At 39.5% G+C, this 15,397-nt stretch overlaps 1 protein-coding gene across 1 annotated transcript in view; it reads left to right on the plus strand.

Annotated features, from left to right (window-relative positions):
* The window catches only part of ccdc85ca (coiled-coil domain containing 85C, a), a 76,882-nt gene extending 62,702 nt beyond the window's left edge, over positions 1–14,180 (plus strand). Inside the window, exons 4-6 of the mRNA XM_017682443.2 lie at positions 5,165–5,260; positions 8,131–8,229; positions 11,472–14,180. Coding sequence (XP_017537932.1) covers positions 5,165–5,260; positions 8,131–8,229; positions 11,472–11,561 — 285 coding nt within the window. The 3' untranslated portion in view covers positions 11,562–14,180. The remainder of the gene's footprint in view (positions 1–5,164; positions 5,261–8,130; positions 8,230–11,471) is intronic.
* Positions 14,181–15,397: the final 1,217 nt, after the last annotated feature.

Below are 15,397 nucleotides of genomic sequence, written 5' to 3' on the forward strand. Positions count from 1 at the left end.
GACTCTATGGATTACATAATGACAGATTTACAATTAGAGCTTAGAGATTAATTTGTAAGGCTCTTTTCACATCCCTTGGTTGATTGTATGATCTTGTACATGCTGTCTGCAGTCTGAATTAGGGCACAACTGCTGTTAAACATTTGTGGTAGATACAGATTTTAAGTAACAGTAGATAAACAGTAAAATATTTAAGTAAATAATAATCAGCCCACATCATTTTATAATTATATTTTATACTCCAGTAGTTTTGGTTTTAGTGAAAGTGTTTTACTGACTGATGTGATTGTGTTTCTTATGCACAAATAAACAGAAAATCACAGTTTTAATGTGCAGTTTTAATTCTAATGCAGTTATAATGTAAACATTACCACTTTAAGGGGGTGGAGTTCCACAAAACTATATTTTTTCTTATTTTTCTTTTAGAAAGTCTTTTTTGTGTAATAGCATGATACGCTCAAGGTCTCAATACGTTTTCCATGTATTGATGGTATTTATTTTGTATTAATATTTACCAGTTCAGCATGTGTTGCTGTCATGTTGTAGAAGGGGTGCTTTATATTGGGCTCCTCAGCAACACAGCCTTTTAAGTTTCACCATCGTCAGGAGATTGTGAGGTTGAATGATACCACGGATTAGCCACGTTTACTTGCATCCTAATAATCTCTTAATAATCCGACTAATAGCCCAGTCGGACTGAAATGTATACACCTCAGTCGGACTAGACTAGTAACACAATTTCTATCTGATTGAACGAGGTGGATAATCCTGTAAATAATTTGTTAAATAGAAGAATAATGTCCATGTAAACTCCTGGATCTGAATACATTTCCAAGCGAAAGGTTTAAGTATGTTCTGCATGTGCGTCGCGTCCTAGAAAAAGTTTATGTTCAACATGGCAGGGCAGAAACAGAGGGGACGAAGAGGGGACGTCTGTAGAGGGGAAGAAGTTTTTTAAAAGTCGGCGGTGGGACGCACGTCTGGTTTATGCGTCTCAGAACACGACGTCTTCCTCTCGGCCTTCTTTAATAAAGGACACGTGAAGGATGTTTTCCTGAGTCTGGCATCATTTTAAAGTAATTCAAAACCCAAGCACTGCTCACTGCTACTCATCTCACTCTGACTGGACTCACGTGATGCCCATTGTCAAGGTAACATCTACACTAAGTGCTTCTCTACATATGTGCGTGATTGTCGATCGGATTACTTGTAGTGAGCATGTAAATGGAAACTTTCCATCAGATTATTGAGTACAGTGAGCATAAACACCTCAGTCTTAATCTATAATCCGAATGTATTCAATCGGATTGGCAAAAATCTTTGCGTGTAAACACAGGCGTTGTCAGTGACAAAATCATGGGTCATCAGTATCGACTGATGGCATTTGCCGTTCAGCTGTTGTTCAAAATTCATCCTTAAAAAAATGAAACCTCAGATGAGAAAAGGGGTGTATTGCCAGAAAAAGTCAAACAGTGAATCCCATTCTCAGTTTTAATGTCTTCATTTCAGTGCTTTGTGAGTTCTACACAAGAGTCAAACATGTCCAAGCAGCAGAGGCACAAGTCATTCTGATCAAGTTTCCCGAATCCTACACATGAAGCAAGATGTTTGAGATCGTCTCGCTCATTTCTGCCATCACTCTCTGCATGTGTGGTATCTGTATCCGTCCATCGCCTCCTCAATCGTCCTCTCGAGGCACACCAAGTATTTGGTTGACGGCGGGAAATTTTTATTTATTGCCTTGGAGGCTTAGTCAGTCTTAATGGATTTATTGCATAGGGCCCTTTTGTCTTTCCTAACGGTGGATAATAGCCTCTGATGGCTTTTTTATTGCTCTATAAGCCTGTGGAAGGCAGAGGGTGGCCTGGGGTCAAGCTCTTCTGAGTTTGTCTGGCACTCTAAGAACTGCCCAGTTGTCTTCGGTCTGTTTGTTTTTGCGAAGCTTTACCCACGCTCAGCCTCTAAGCCTGTGTTCTCAGCTGTGTGGGCTAGCATCTCGCTAGCCAGCATTCGAGCGGCTTTGGGCCGCTTAGCGCATCATCAGGGGCTTCATGCCTCTAAAGTCAAGCCTGGCTGGGAGGCCATCCAAAGTAAATGGAGGCTTTCAAATGCTCCTCAAATGAATGATTAGGATCCGGTCCAGGCAGAATGATGGTAATCCCCTGCTACAGTGGTGCGTTGACGAAGATGGTAATGTCCTGCTGCTTGCTAGGCTGCAGGTAGCCCACAGGATCAAGCGTGGGATGCTGTTCCCAGAGGATTTTAGCTGGCCAACAGCTCATAGAAGACTAATGTTGTGTAATTAGGGGCCCCCTCTGAGCCGATCACACAGATGTTCACTGTGGCAGGGCTCCAGATATGGGCACAGCAACAAAAGTTTCATTGCTTCCACGTCTCTCCATCAGCATGTATTTGTGTAATGCCACTGAAACATGCTGTCACACTCGTTTCTTAGGGATTTTCGTGGGATCATTACAATGATGATAACATACTTATATACCTTGCTTGGAATTCGCATTAAACGTATGCATAATGCTGTTAAAATTACATAATAAGAAAGGCCCATATGCAGTAAATGTAAGTATGTTGTTAGTGTCGTGTATGGCCTCCACTCAGAGGCCTCAGGATTTCTGGGAAATGAAAAATAAACTGCATATCTGTAATTTACAGTTCATTTTTATGTCATATAATTTTATACAACTATGCAAGGAGTGAAATCTGAAATGAGCAGCAAAAAATTATGCAGTAAGAATTTTTTTTCCTCTGTGGTATCTGTGTAGATACAGCCAAGGAAGGTCTCCCATTGGTCAGGACTTCAGGAGCTGGACTGAAGTCCTAAGATTAATCACTAACATAGCTGACAATGGAATCAACCAGTGATGTTTAGATGTCCAATGGCCAGGAATGATTTTGTGACAAAAATCTTCACTTCAGGCCTAGATACATAACTAACTGTGAGCATGAGCAGTAACCTGGCTTATGTGTTTGTCAGTAGTTATAATCTTAAGCTTCTATATTGGAAGCTTATAACAGTAATTGCTATAAGCGTCCAATAAAACATGGATTGTCTTTTAAAAACTTTTAATGTTAATGTGAATTACTGTTAATGTAGCACTAACTTCAAGAGTCCCATGATGATGCTAGCAGAAACTAGCATGATCTTAGAGGTGCTTTTTACCTTGTTTTTGACCATGTTTTGACAATTATGACCCACTGAGAGGGCCTCGAGTCAGGGGACTGGCCCCTTTTCTATGGATGTACAGGTAGATTTTTTGCCTAAAACATGAAATTAGCAATTGGCAAATTTGTTGTTTTTAGTTTGGCAGACCAGCAATTTTATGGCATAAATAACATGAGCCAGGTCAGTACCTCTTACTGTTGATGTAGCGCTTTTTTCATGTTATCTACGTAGGTAACTGGTTTAAAACTGAAATAACTAAACACCAGTTTGGCCAAGTAAAGAGCAAATAATGCTGCTTATATTGTGAGTTTGACTAACAGAAAGTTCTGGAAATGTGCTGGGCTTTATGTGCTCACACTGTAAACCTCTTATTAAAAATATTAGGCTAATAAAAATCACCCAAAGAATCTGCTATTGGCCATTTTGACTGCAAAGAAATCAGAACTGGCCATAAAAATTAAATTATTATTATTATTATTTTATTTAATTAATTAAATTAAAAATTAAATCATTGCATCTCTCTGCTGTACAGTTCATTCTGACCACAGTCTGTGAGCTGGTGTGGCCCCATGCCAGATCAGCAGAGTAAACTTTAGGCTTTACCGTCGTACAATATGATATTTTCAACAATTATGTTGACACTTCCGATGGTACTATGATTTGGGTTTGATGTGATCAGAGATGGGCGATGTGAGAATAAGTTATCATTATTATGATAAATTACATCACAGTTCATTTTTTGTTCATGGGGTTTATCAGTAATCTTAGAACACTGAACAGAACAACTGCATGTTTCATAAAAAAAGATTCATACCGATTATTCAGAGCCTGGAAACCACATCAGTATTATAGTAATCATACTGTTAAGTGTACTAATTTTGACCTGTGTCCTGTGACAGTTAGTGGTGTTACTGCAGTGACAGCCCGCAGTGACAGTAAAAACTCAAGCTTGTACAACGCTACGGCCACCTAAGCTATACTTGTATTAGGACGTCATCAGACCACAGCATCAGGTTTCAGATATCAGACAAAACAGCCTTGGACAGGCAAAGTTTGTCAGTCTTTCTAGATTGATTTCAGTTTTGTGGCCAAATTAAAAATGAAAATGTATCACAACCATAACACTTACTGATTATTATGTTATTTTGATTATTATTTATTTAGTTTATGTCTTTCATTTGACAGAGATTAAGCTTGAACTGTATTTCTATGACTGTATTTCCCTCTGCATCCCTGTTGGTGTCTCAAACTGTTGCAAAATTATGGAATGAAAAGTGTGAATGTGGCACTGTTGTTTTGTTGCTGCATTTTGTCGGTTTGAATTTCTTTGCAAATGAAATGAAACATTTTTAAAGTGTGAAATCTCTGAATGTGTCTTGATGATATATGTGGACATAACACCCACTTTTTGGTGGTATAATTCAATTTGTATGAAAAAAGTTTCATGCTACAGATAGATACATGCACGGTAAAATGATAACATCGTGCACTTTTAAGAATTAATGCATCAGTCAGAATCAACATATTGTTACACCCTGATTAGTACTGGATGTGATGCGCTCAGGTCCAGCCCACAGTGAGCCTGCTGGTAGCTGTAAATGAGCAGTGCAGGCCCACTGCTCCTCTCGCTCGGCGCTCTGCTCCCAGCCCCACTGCTGGAATGCCGGCTCAATTGTTGTGGATTTAACGCTAGACTGGAACTCAAAAGGCTGTGTCTAAACAGGGCTGCGCGAGGCCGTGCCCATTCAAAGAGCTCTTTGTTGATGCACTCTGCGCTCCGTACCCACGGGGAGGACACTAGCAGAGATGAGTCCTAATGAGATGATTTAACCCGTGTTGTGCCTGGGTTAACTCCAAAAAACAGGCCCAACCTGTTCCGACAACTTACACGTCCACTTCCGAAATGACTGTAACTTCAGTCACCTTAGCGACTGAATGTATTTGTTTTGTGCGATGAATCATCACTGTGTATTTCCTCTACAGGGTACCGCCCGGCTCCCCAGTGGAGATTTGCCGTCCCCCATCACCAGCTACCTGCCATCGACTCAGAAACCCGAGGCTGTGGTTCATGCCATGAAGGTATAGCTATTTGTTATAATCTCAACAGTGGTTGACTCTTAAGCATCACAAAAACGTTCTGTTCGGTTCTGCGGTTCTGCAAGGTTTGTTTGCATTGACAGAAATCCCACTCATAAAGCACCAATTCACAATGAGTTAGAACCTCCTTCTCATTCACATTGTTCTAGACCACCTTTGTTCATGCTCTTCTAGAATGTCCTCGCCAGCACACTGTTCTAAAATGTTCTCCACCACGCACACTGTTCTGGAATGTTCTCCCCATTTTCATCATTCTGGAACCCATGTGTCAAACGCAAGGCTAGAGGACCAAATCAGGCCCGCGACACAATCCTGTCTGGCCTCCAAACGTATTTTAATTTTCTATTAATATGAACTTGTTTCACAATGCACTGCACTACAGTCCCCAGCATGCACTTCTATATAAGGATATCGTCAGGAAATAACATCACTGCTGTGATTTTGTCGCAGGCACGCACTGAAGGCCGTGATGTTATTCGTGATAGCACACGACCTGTTTTATTGCTTTTATACAATGGTTAAATAAATAAAGCAAGAAATTAATAAACTGGGCCGTGAACAGAGTTTACTATGTTTTGATGTTCAGTTCCTTCTGCCAAATTATAGCTCCTTAACAAACAGCTTGTTGCTACGTCAGAGAAACGTACTCCGCCCACTCGCTGCCCAACGTGCCTTAAGCCTCGCCTTTTGAAGTGTGGACTGAGACATAAAATTGCTGCAATATCAGGTTTAGCTCAGTTTTGTCAATTTTTGCTGGATCAGTATTAATGTTGTTTTGTTCCAGCCAGTCTGTAAAGCATCTTACAGCCCGTTTTGTTCAGCGAATGGTGTTGGGTACATTTCTGGCTGATTCCAGGTTGTTCAGCTGTTCTTCTGTCACAAAACTTGTGATGTTATGGTGAAACGCTCTCAACCAATCAGCTTGCATGGCCGGAACTAACTGTTGTATAAAGCAATATAATGTGTGCTCTGACTCTCCTACCCCAACAGTAGTCTATGGGACAACAGTTACACCTCAGTTCTACACAATTATACACAATTCCACACCAGTCACACTTAACGTCAGCTCAGCAGCTCAGAGAATGAGCCCGTCTTAATAAACATGCAGCAAAGAAAGGATTCCAGGTGAAGAAAGGTGTCCAGTTCAAGCAAATAGGTAGGTTTAAAAGACCGAATTCCTGAGGACATTTACATTTTGAGTATTTCAATTATTCATGTAATATTTTGAGGTCGACTACAAGCGCCTGTATTTTACTGCTGAAGCTTTTGTGTATTTTGAATAACCGATGGCCAGTTGGGGTTAAAGCAGAACATCCATCCATCCATCCATTTTCTAAGCCGCTTCTCCGTCAGGGTCGCGGGGGGGTGCTGGAGCCTATCCCAGCTGTCATTGGGCGGAAGGCAGGATACACCCTGGATGGGTCGCCAGTCCATCGCAGGGCAGACAGACAGACACAGACAGTCACTCACACACTCACACCTAGGGGCAATTTAGCACATCCAATTGGCCTGACTGCATGTCTTTGGACTGTGGGAGGAAACCGGAGAACCCGGAGGAAACCCACGCAGACACGGGGAGAACATGCAAACTCCACACAGAGAGGACCCCGGTCGCCCGGCCAGGGAATCGAACCCAGGCCCTCCTCGCTGTGAGGCGACAGCGCTACCCACCACGCCACCGTGCCGCCCGTTAAAGCAGAACATTTATTGAAAATTAAATAAAAACGTAGGCATTGTTTGGCCCATGGCTTTTCAAACTTTACCCCTTAAATCTAGTAAATATATATATATATATATATATATATATATATATATATAAATAAGTTAGATATCTCAAAATAGGAAATATTAGACACACACACACACACACATGTGTGTACACATATATATATACACTGACTATGCACATTTTGTCTGTCTTTTACTGTCTTTTCTACTGTTTTTACTTGCCATTGCACTGTTTACTATGCATCTTTTATTACTGCACTGGAAAAGTAGCCCGATAGGGTTTTGTTATACTGTACTACCCTGTGTTGTATAATGACAATACAGTTGAATTGAATATATACGTGTGTGTGTGTATGTGTGTGTGTATATATATATATATATATATATATATATATATATATATATATATATATATATATATATATATATATATGTGTGTGTGTGTGTACACATGTGTGTGTGCGTGTGTGTGTGTCTAATATTTCCTATTTTGAGATATCTAACTTATTTCATTAACATTTACGTTTTTGGTAATTTTATCAAGTAAAATGATCTCACTATACAAACAGATAGTTTTGTTGGTTTGAAGCACAATTCTTAAAACAAGCAACATTATGTGCCAACATTGTGAGATAATTTTACCCAATTTTACCCAATTTACCGAAAACATACTTAAAACATAAAATAATGTTTAGAAATAAGATAAAAAATCTTAAGTTAAGCTTACAGTGCGCTCAACAGGAGAAATGTTACATTTATTGACTATATTTAAGATTATTTTACTTGACAAGATACCATTTTTGCAGTGTTTGAGTTTCTGCAGTTTAAATTTGAGAATTTTTGAGACATAATTGAGAAATGGTAGTCATACCAGTCTACGTGTCAGCATGCTCACAAGCTGTGCCTCAGTGTTCTGTGTTAGTGAACTGGATGTCCAACTTTTAGAGGTGCGTTATGGAAGTTTTTGTGCTGGGGGCTCATGAGATAAAAGAGGGATGATGAACGAATGTAACCCTGCAACAATCATTAGTCCTCTTCTGCCCTGCTGATGAGAACAAACAGTCCAGTGATGGAGTCCCATGACCCCCCTGATGTTATGTCGTTCTCTTTTTTCCATGCTGTAGGTGTTGGAGGTCCATGAGAACCTGGATAGACAGATTCCTGAAGACTACGAGGAGGATCTCAGTGAGAAGGAGAAAGCTATCGTCAGGGAGATGTGTAATGTAAGTATGTTTGTTCCTCCAGTTTAGGTATTCCTGAACCCACGCTGAAGTGATGTGTACTTTAAACAATGGAAGACATAAACGAATAAAACAAGCTGCCGTAAGTATACTTGGGAGGAAAAGTGTGTTTCGGCGCCCCCCCAAAAATCCCTAAATGTTGTTTTTATAATGTTAATGGTGGCTTTAATGTTTATTTAGTTTTGTTTCAGACTGCTATGCCCAAATTATTTGACTATTAATAATGATAATCATTTATTTTGATTATCATTCATTATGTTTATTTATATAGCACCTTTCATACATTACAAATGCAGCTCAAATTGCTTCACAATACAAGAAAACAACAGAGGAAGAAGATAAAAAGTATATTCAAAAATAAAATAAATAATTCATAGCAGAAAAGGGGATTGTATTAATAATTACATTTAAAAAGCACAAGATAAAAGTACAAATAAAAATAAAAATGTAACTAACAGGAACATAAATGTAATAGTAGTATTACAGTAAAAACAAAGGAAACAAAAAAAAATTTCCGCTTATCCTTCTGGGTTGCGGGGGGAGCTGGAGCCTATCCCAGCTGTCATTGGGCGGAAGGACAGGTCGCGAGTCCATCGCAGGGCAGACAGACAGGCAGACACACACATACTCACATCTAGGGGCAATTTAGCATGTCCAATTGGCCTTTGGACTGTGGGAGGAAACCGGAGAACCCGGAGGAAACCCACGCAGACATGGGGAGAACATGCAGACTCCACACAGAAAGATCGCTGGTCACCCGGCTGGGGAATCAAACCCAGGCCCTACTTGCTGTGAGGCGACATAGTTGAACCCTAAAGTAACGTAATAAGGTTTACTTTGACAGACGGAGCCTCATGGATGTTAGTGTCAGTAATGTGTTCAAATAATGTAATGTCAGTAATGTGTTCAAATAGCCTCAATTTACTCAAACAAACAAACAAACAAACAAATAAATAAATAAATAAATAAAACTGTTTAGGCTCATCGACTTGACACCATCATGGTCAGAACAACAAAAACATGCAAAATGCATCCAACCCTGCTTTTAAGTAGAACAATATGCTATAACACAAAGAGAACGAATGAATTTTTAAAAAATTGAGTAAATGAAAAACCACCAACAAAACCGCTAAGAATGCTGGGAAGTTTTTTGAGGCAAAAGACTCCTCAGTCTTTAGAATTTATTCAAATTAATTGATCTGAACTAGCTTTACTTCAGCAACTAAGGCATTATACCACAAATCGCTGCTGTCTGAACAAAACCTCGTATGTCCATTTTTGTCATTTTTCAGTTTTTTGACATAATTTGAAAAAGCCTTTTGTCCTTTACATTGTGTGTAAATTTCACAATGATTGGACCAAAAAAAACTGCCCAGAATTACTTGGAAAGACGTCTGGTTCCATTGACGTACATTAAAAGTAAAGTATGTTTTTTCCTTCTCCTGAAGTTCATTTTGGAGGTACAAGGTTTTGGTCTGTCAGCAGTGAAATAGTAAGGGTTACTAGATTTTCATAAATAAGTTTGACAAATGAGTAATGTACATAAAAAACTAAGTGCAATTATTCTATTTTACAATGTGTCAGAAAGTAGATACAGTGGTGTTTTTTTTGTTCTAAATTTAAGAAAAATAAAAGGGTAACAAATGCCCAAAGGGTATAAATGTACCCAAATACCCAAATAAAGGGTACAAATGTACCTCGACTGTTTTTTTTTTTTTTTCATATTCCATTGACTGGTTTAACCTACTCCCAGTTGGCTGGTTGTAACAACAGAACTCATTGTATTGGACACTCACTCATTTTGGGAGTAAGCAGTAGATTTCTACACTATTGCTATGCCACTGCTGTCAGAGCAAAACTTCATATTTCCAAAATGGTAACTATACAAAAGAAGGAAAAAACATACTTTACTATTAGTGCAAGTCAATGGAACAAGACATTCTGTCTGAGCAATTTTGGTGCGGCTTATTTTGTCCCATTCATCATGTAATGTGCACACAATGTAAAGGGCAACAAGCATTTTCAAATTGACAAAAATAGACGTACAAGGTTTTGTTCCAACAGCAGCGATATACAGCTGTCTTACATGAATTATAGAGGGTACAACAAGAATATTAAAACAGTAAAAGATACTAATATTTTTACTATCACTAAAAGTAAAAATCAGCATTATATTACAGTAAAACTGCTATTCTGGTATAAGTGATATATATCAGCCCACAGTAAGCTCTATTAGGGTGGAGGGGCTGTGGGTTTGCATTCCCTCTCCTTGTGTTTGTTTGGCTTTGATGGAGGACATTGTTTCAATTACTGTCCCAAAAGAAGCCCACTTTTTCACGGAGCTTTAATTAGAGGCCTCAGTAAAGGGGGCTCTGTGGTGTTTATGGCACAGTTGTCAGAGCAATTAAAATAACTTCAGTGCTTAGAACAATGCAGGTCTTTTGGGCTCCTGCACTGATCTGTGGAGAGATGGAGCAAAGCTAGAGGCTTCCGCGCACATACATCTGACAGGCAGTGCAGTCTGGGACCTGGACACTGACACTGTTCCCGCACGGATGACTCTGTGCTCGGAGCGCTCCGCCTGTCAAAGGCACAATCGCGGAGATGACATGCGGCCACAACGGATCCTTTGTTCCCTTTACATTCATTGAGCTTTAGTGGAATTTGGCCTTTATGTCTTAGTGTGTCATCAGGCCCCTGTGACTCCCCCCAATTTACCCTGTACCTCTGTAAGTGAGGCGCTGTATAATACTCACTCACTCTCTCTCTCTCTCTCTCTCTCTCTCACACTCTCTCTCTCTCTCTCTCTCTCTCTCTCTCTCTCTCTCTCTCTCTTTACCTTTCTTCTTTTTCCTCTCTCATTCTCTCTTTCTGTTCCTCATTTTCCTTTTCATCTTCTTGTTCCCTCTCTTCCCTCTCTCCTTCTCTATCTTTTTCTTTTTCCTTTCTCTTTTTATTCATTACTCTCTTCTCTCTCCCCATCCCTTTCTTAACTTTTCTTTTTATTGCTCTTTTCTCTCTCTTTTTATTTTGTGTTCTTTCTCTTTATTCCTTCCATTCTGTCTTCCTCTCTTTGTTCACCTTTTGTCTCCTTTCCTCCTTTCCTTCCTCTCTTTCTCTTTCCTCCTTTCCTTCCTCTCTTTCTCTTTCTTTCTTCCTCTTTTTCTGTTTCTCTCTGTCTTTCTTTTTTTCCCTCCCATTTCTCTCTCTCTCTCTGTGCTCAGGTGGTGTGGCGTAAGCTCGGTGATGCAGCAGGCTCCAAGCCATCCATCCGGCAACATCTCTCCGGGAATCAGTTCAAAGGCCCTTTGTAGCTCTCCAGTGGATGACCACGGGGCCTCAAACCAACCGACCAATCCGACTACAACCAGAGGAACAGGACTTTCAGCGTTATGTAACCTTCAGAAAGGCATAGAACTGCTTCATACTGTCAGTCCAGAGCGCTCCACTTGATTGACCTGTGCATGCTCTGCCCTCAGATACGTTCCTTGTAGCTACTATTGCTCGGTTGAACAAGGCTTACAGAATATATGCAAAAATCCCTTTCGACATAATGAGAAACCGTAGCACGCTATTTATTATCGCCACATAATGTTGAGTGTACAGTACTCAGCCAAGCTGGACTATGTTGTAGCTAATTAAAGCCAACTAGGTTGGAAATAATGTATTGTATGCCGATAATAATCAGCAGGTCTCTCCTAACGAAACAAACAAAAGACCTCGTTTTTGTGTGTGTGATGTTAATACATAAAAACATGACAGGGTCCGAGACGCCCTTGATTTCTCCGATTTTTTTTCGTAGTTTCATAGTTGCTCTGCATCTGTAAAACAGCCCTTCACAAAAACAATATTCAACATTTGTGTAACCATTTTTAATCTAAAACAATATTTTTATGAGGTTTAACCTCTTTGGGTCGAGGCTCATCAGAGAGGAAGTGTCTAAAGTCCACACTTGCTCACTATTTCTCATTAATTTATTAATAATTTTGTTTATTAGGCAGCTCATAACTTCTGTGTGCCACCAGTGTTATGTACTTTAATGACTGGGTAATTAAAACTTTATCAAAATCATCCTCACTGGCGGCACCGTCACTGGTGTTACACCATATTCATACAACACCAGTGACTGTAAAATGTGTTTGGAGTCAAGCTCTCCTTTTTACATGCATGATGATCTGAGATGTTAGTGGACATTTTATTTAGTTTTCGTTTAAGAGAAATAGATTTTTTTTATATGTATCCACCTGAATTCCCACTCCAAATGAAGAATGAAATGGAGAATTTCAGGCGACTCACAGACCATATTTTAGCATTTTTATTCTGAATGTAATAGTTATGCACTGCCTGTGTTCATTCGGCTGCAAATATTCTGTAAGGCTTGTACAACCTGGAAGCATTTGCTGCGAAAGACTGCATCTGTGAGCTGAGCGTGGTCAGTTTACTGGACTGATGTAAGCTATCTGATCAAATCCTACACCAGTAATGAACTTACCATTATCACAAGCTAGCTTTTTAAGCTTCTCACCTGCACACCCTCCAAGGATTCAGGACAGGCAGCTAGTGTTTGCATTGCTCAACAGAAGTCTGAGCACATTGTAGTTGGAGATCCTGTGTTGACACTCCTAAGATAATGTGGCCAGTTTACTCATTTTACACCCTTATGGAGTCGAAAGAAAGACTGTACTTGACTGATGTTGAAACATTCATAGCATTTCTATCTGTTAAAACAATGAACCGTTCTGCAAAAGAAGCAATGTAGGCTGGATTTTCTTTTTTCTGGAGATGCCATTTGGCTTTTTGTGGGCACTCACATCAGGATTACATGCCTTCCTAAGAGATGATCTGTCTGAGGGATCCATTCTTAAGTTTTGTCCCAGATATACCCAAATAGAACCCAAACCGAAGCCTCTCACGCCGGGCAAATAAATCATTCTATGGGACGTAAATCATTTAATCTGACAGCCTGTGCATTTCCAACTATATTAATCCTCATTGTGAACCTGTAAAATTCCTTTCACACTGCAAAAAATGGTATTATGTCATGTGAAATGATCTGAAGTCTAGTCGATCTATGTTATATTTCCCATTTGAGATGGTTGTGCACTTATCTAGCAGATTATCTAGCTTATTTCTAGAAGTTGTTTACGTGTTTTAGGTCATTTTATTAAGTAAAATGATTTCACTACACTGGCAGAGAATTTCGCTGGTTTCAAGCACATTTCAAAACAAGTCAAATTATCTGCCAACATGGTGAGATAAATTGACTTAATAAAATGACTCAAAACAAGCAAATTATGCCTAGAAATAAGGAAAATAATCACAACAACAAACTCAACAGTAGAAATATTCACATTTTTGACCGTTTTTTGTTGATTTTACTTGAGAAGATACTCTTTTCTTGCAGTGCAGATGAATATGCAAGCACCGTTTTCAGATTTTCATTTATCCACATGTTCATTGTAGGACTCTTTAGGGAAGAAGCCCAAAAAGTCATAATACTGAAAGAACTTTGAGGCTTTTCATTTTAGACCAATTGGACAATCATTATAAATAGATCTTCTCATTCTGTGCGTCTACCAAGGAAGTCCTCGTTTCAACCCTGAAGATGGTAAATGCTGTACTAGCTCTTGTAGTCTGGCGTTTCCAGAACTGTGCAGGGTGTTTATCTTGTCAGTGAGCTCTTTACTAAGTGGTGATGTTATACTAGCACAGTCTCCAGCTGACCTGGCTGTGCTCCGCCCACAAATGTGTCTTTTTCGTAGCGGCTGTTCTTTTCTGTGACAACAGTCTTTAAAGAACTCTTGGTATTTGTTTTACGTGAATGTAAAAGGGTACACTCTTAGCCGTTTTGTTTTTTTGTGTGGTATCATGATAACGTTATCTACCATGGTGGTAAATTCTAATCAAAAGCCTGCGTGTGCGTGTGTGTGTGTGTGTGTATATATATATATATATATATATATATATATATATATATATATATATATATATAATATTTCTACATCGTTACCATGGCAGCAGCGGCGACCAGAAGTTAAAGCCTGTAAATGGTGGATGGATAATGTAGATGAGTGCTGATCAGACTTCACCAACTTTGCAGCGAAGGCTCGTTCTGCTCGTTAGTCTCTTTGCTGATGATAAAAATGCATTTTGGCCAAAATTAGCGTGAGGCTGTACGTTAGCACTGCAGGTTAAAATTGGAAAATGTTTTGTTATTGAAATTCCCAAGAGAAATTGGTTCATATCAGATAAGAAACAGAAGCTGCCTCTTCAGATGAGTTAATGAACCAACGCTAACTGCTACAACACTGTAGGCTGATGAGGACCTGGTGAAATGTAAAATTAAGGTTTCACTGAATTATTGGCCAGTATATTTTCTCTGTCTTACTGTGATGAAATCTGTATAAAAACCTATGTGAGATCTATACGAACACCCGAATATTGATTTCAGTATTTGAAAAGTGGCCAACGGTTTACCGAGTACGTTGAAATTTTTAGTTGTGCACTACTGTTTCTCATTTGGTTGAACAAGACTATTACCAGCCTTCTATAAAGCTTGTCCAACCTAGCAATATCAGCTAGAACGCATTTGTGGGCGGAGCATGGATAGATTGATTAAAACACTGTGTAAGCACTCCCAAACTCTGTGTGGGATCTGTAATGGATCTGCAAGAGTAGCCACTTCAGTTTGGTTTTAGGTCCTGCAGAGACTTCTGCGCCAGGCTTGCTACTAACGTCTGTCTGTGTTCGGTAACTGAAATAAGGTAAAACAGTCTGAGGTGTTGCTAAATGTTGTCATAATTGTCTGAAGGCACATAGCTTAGTCTGCTGTTTAGGCCTCGTTCAGGCAAAAGTCTAATTGTATATGTACATGAAATTTAGCAGTCATGTATGAAGAAGCTCTCTATACACAGTCCTGTGTGGGAGCTCTCTAGATGAGGACATAAGCAGCAAGTTGTTCAACTCTGCGTGTGCTATGTAAGATCCTTTAGATGCATGTCGTCGCTGGCGTATCCGAACCTTGTGGCTCTAATTTGTAAATGGAATTGTATGTTCCTCAGTGTCTGCCGAGCTAATGGACTGAAAGAGAAGGTCCTCAATAAGAAAAGGCCCCAAAGACTGGTTGCCTTAAAGGGGAATTTTTGAAGAT

This window comes from Pygocentrus nattereri, chromosome 10 (genome assembly GCF_015220715.1).
Source record: "Pygocentrus nattereri isolate fPygNat1 chromosome 10, fPygNat1.pri, whole genome shotgun sequence".
NCBI classification, from domain to species: domain Eukaryota; kingdom Metazoa; phylum Chordata; class Actinopteri; order Characiformes; family Serrasalmidae; genus Pygocentrus; species Pygocentrus nattereri.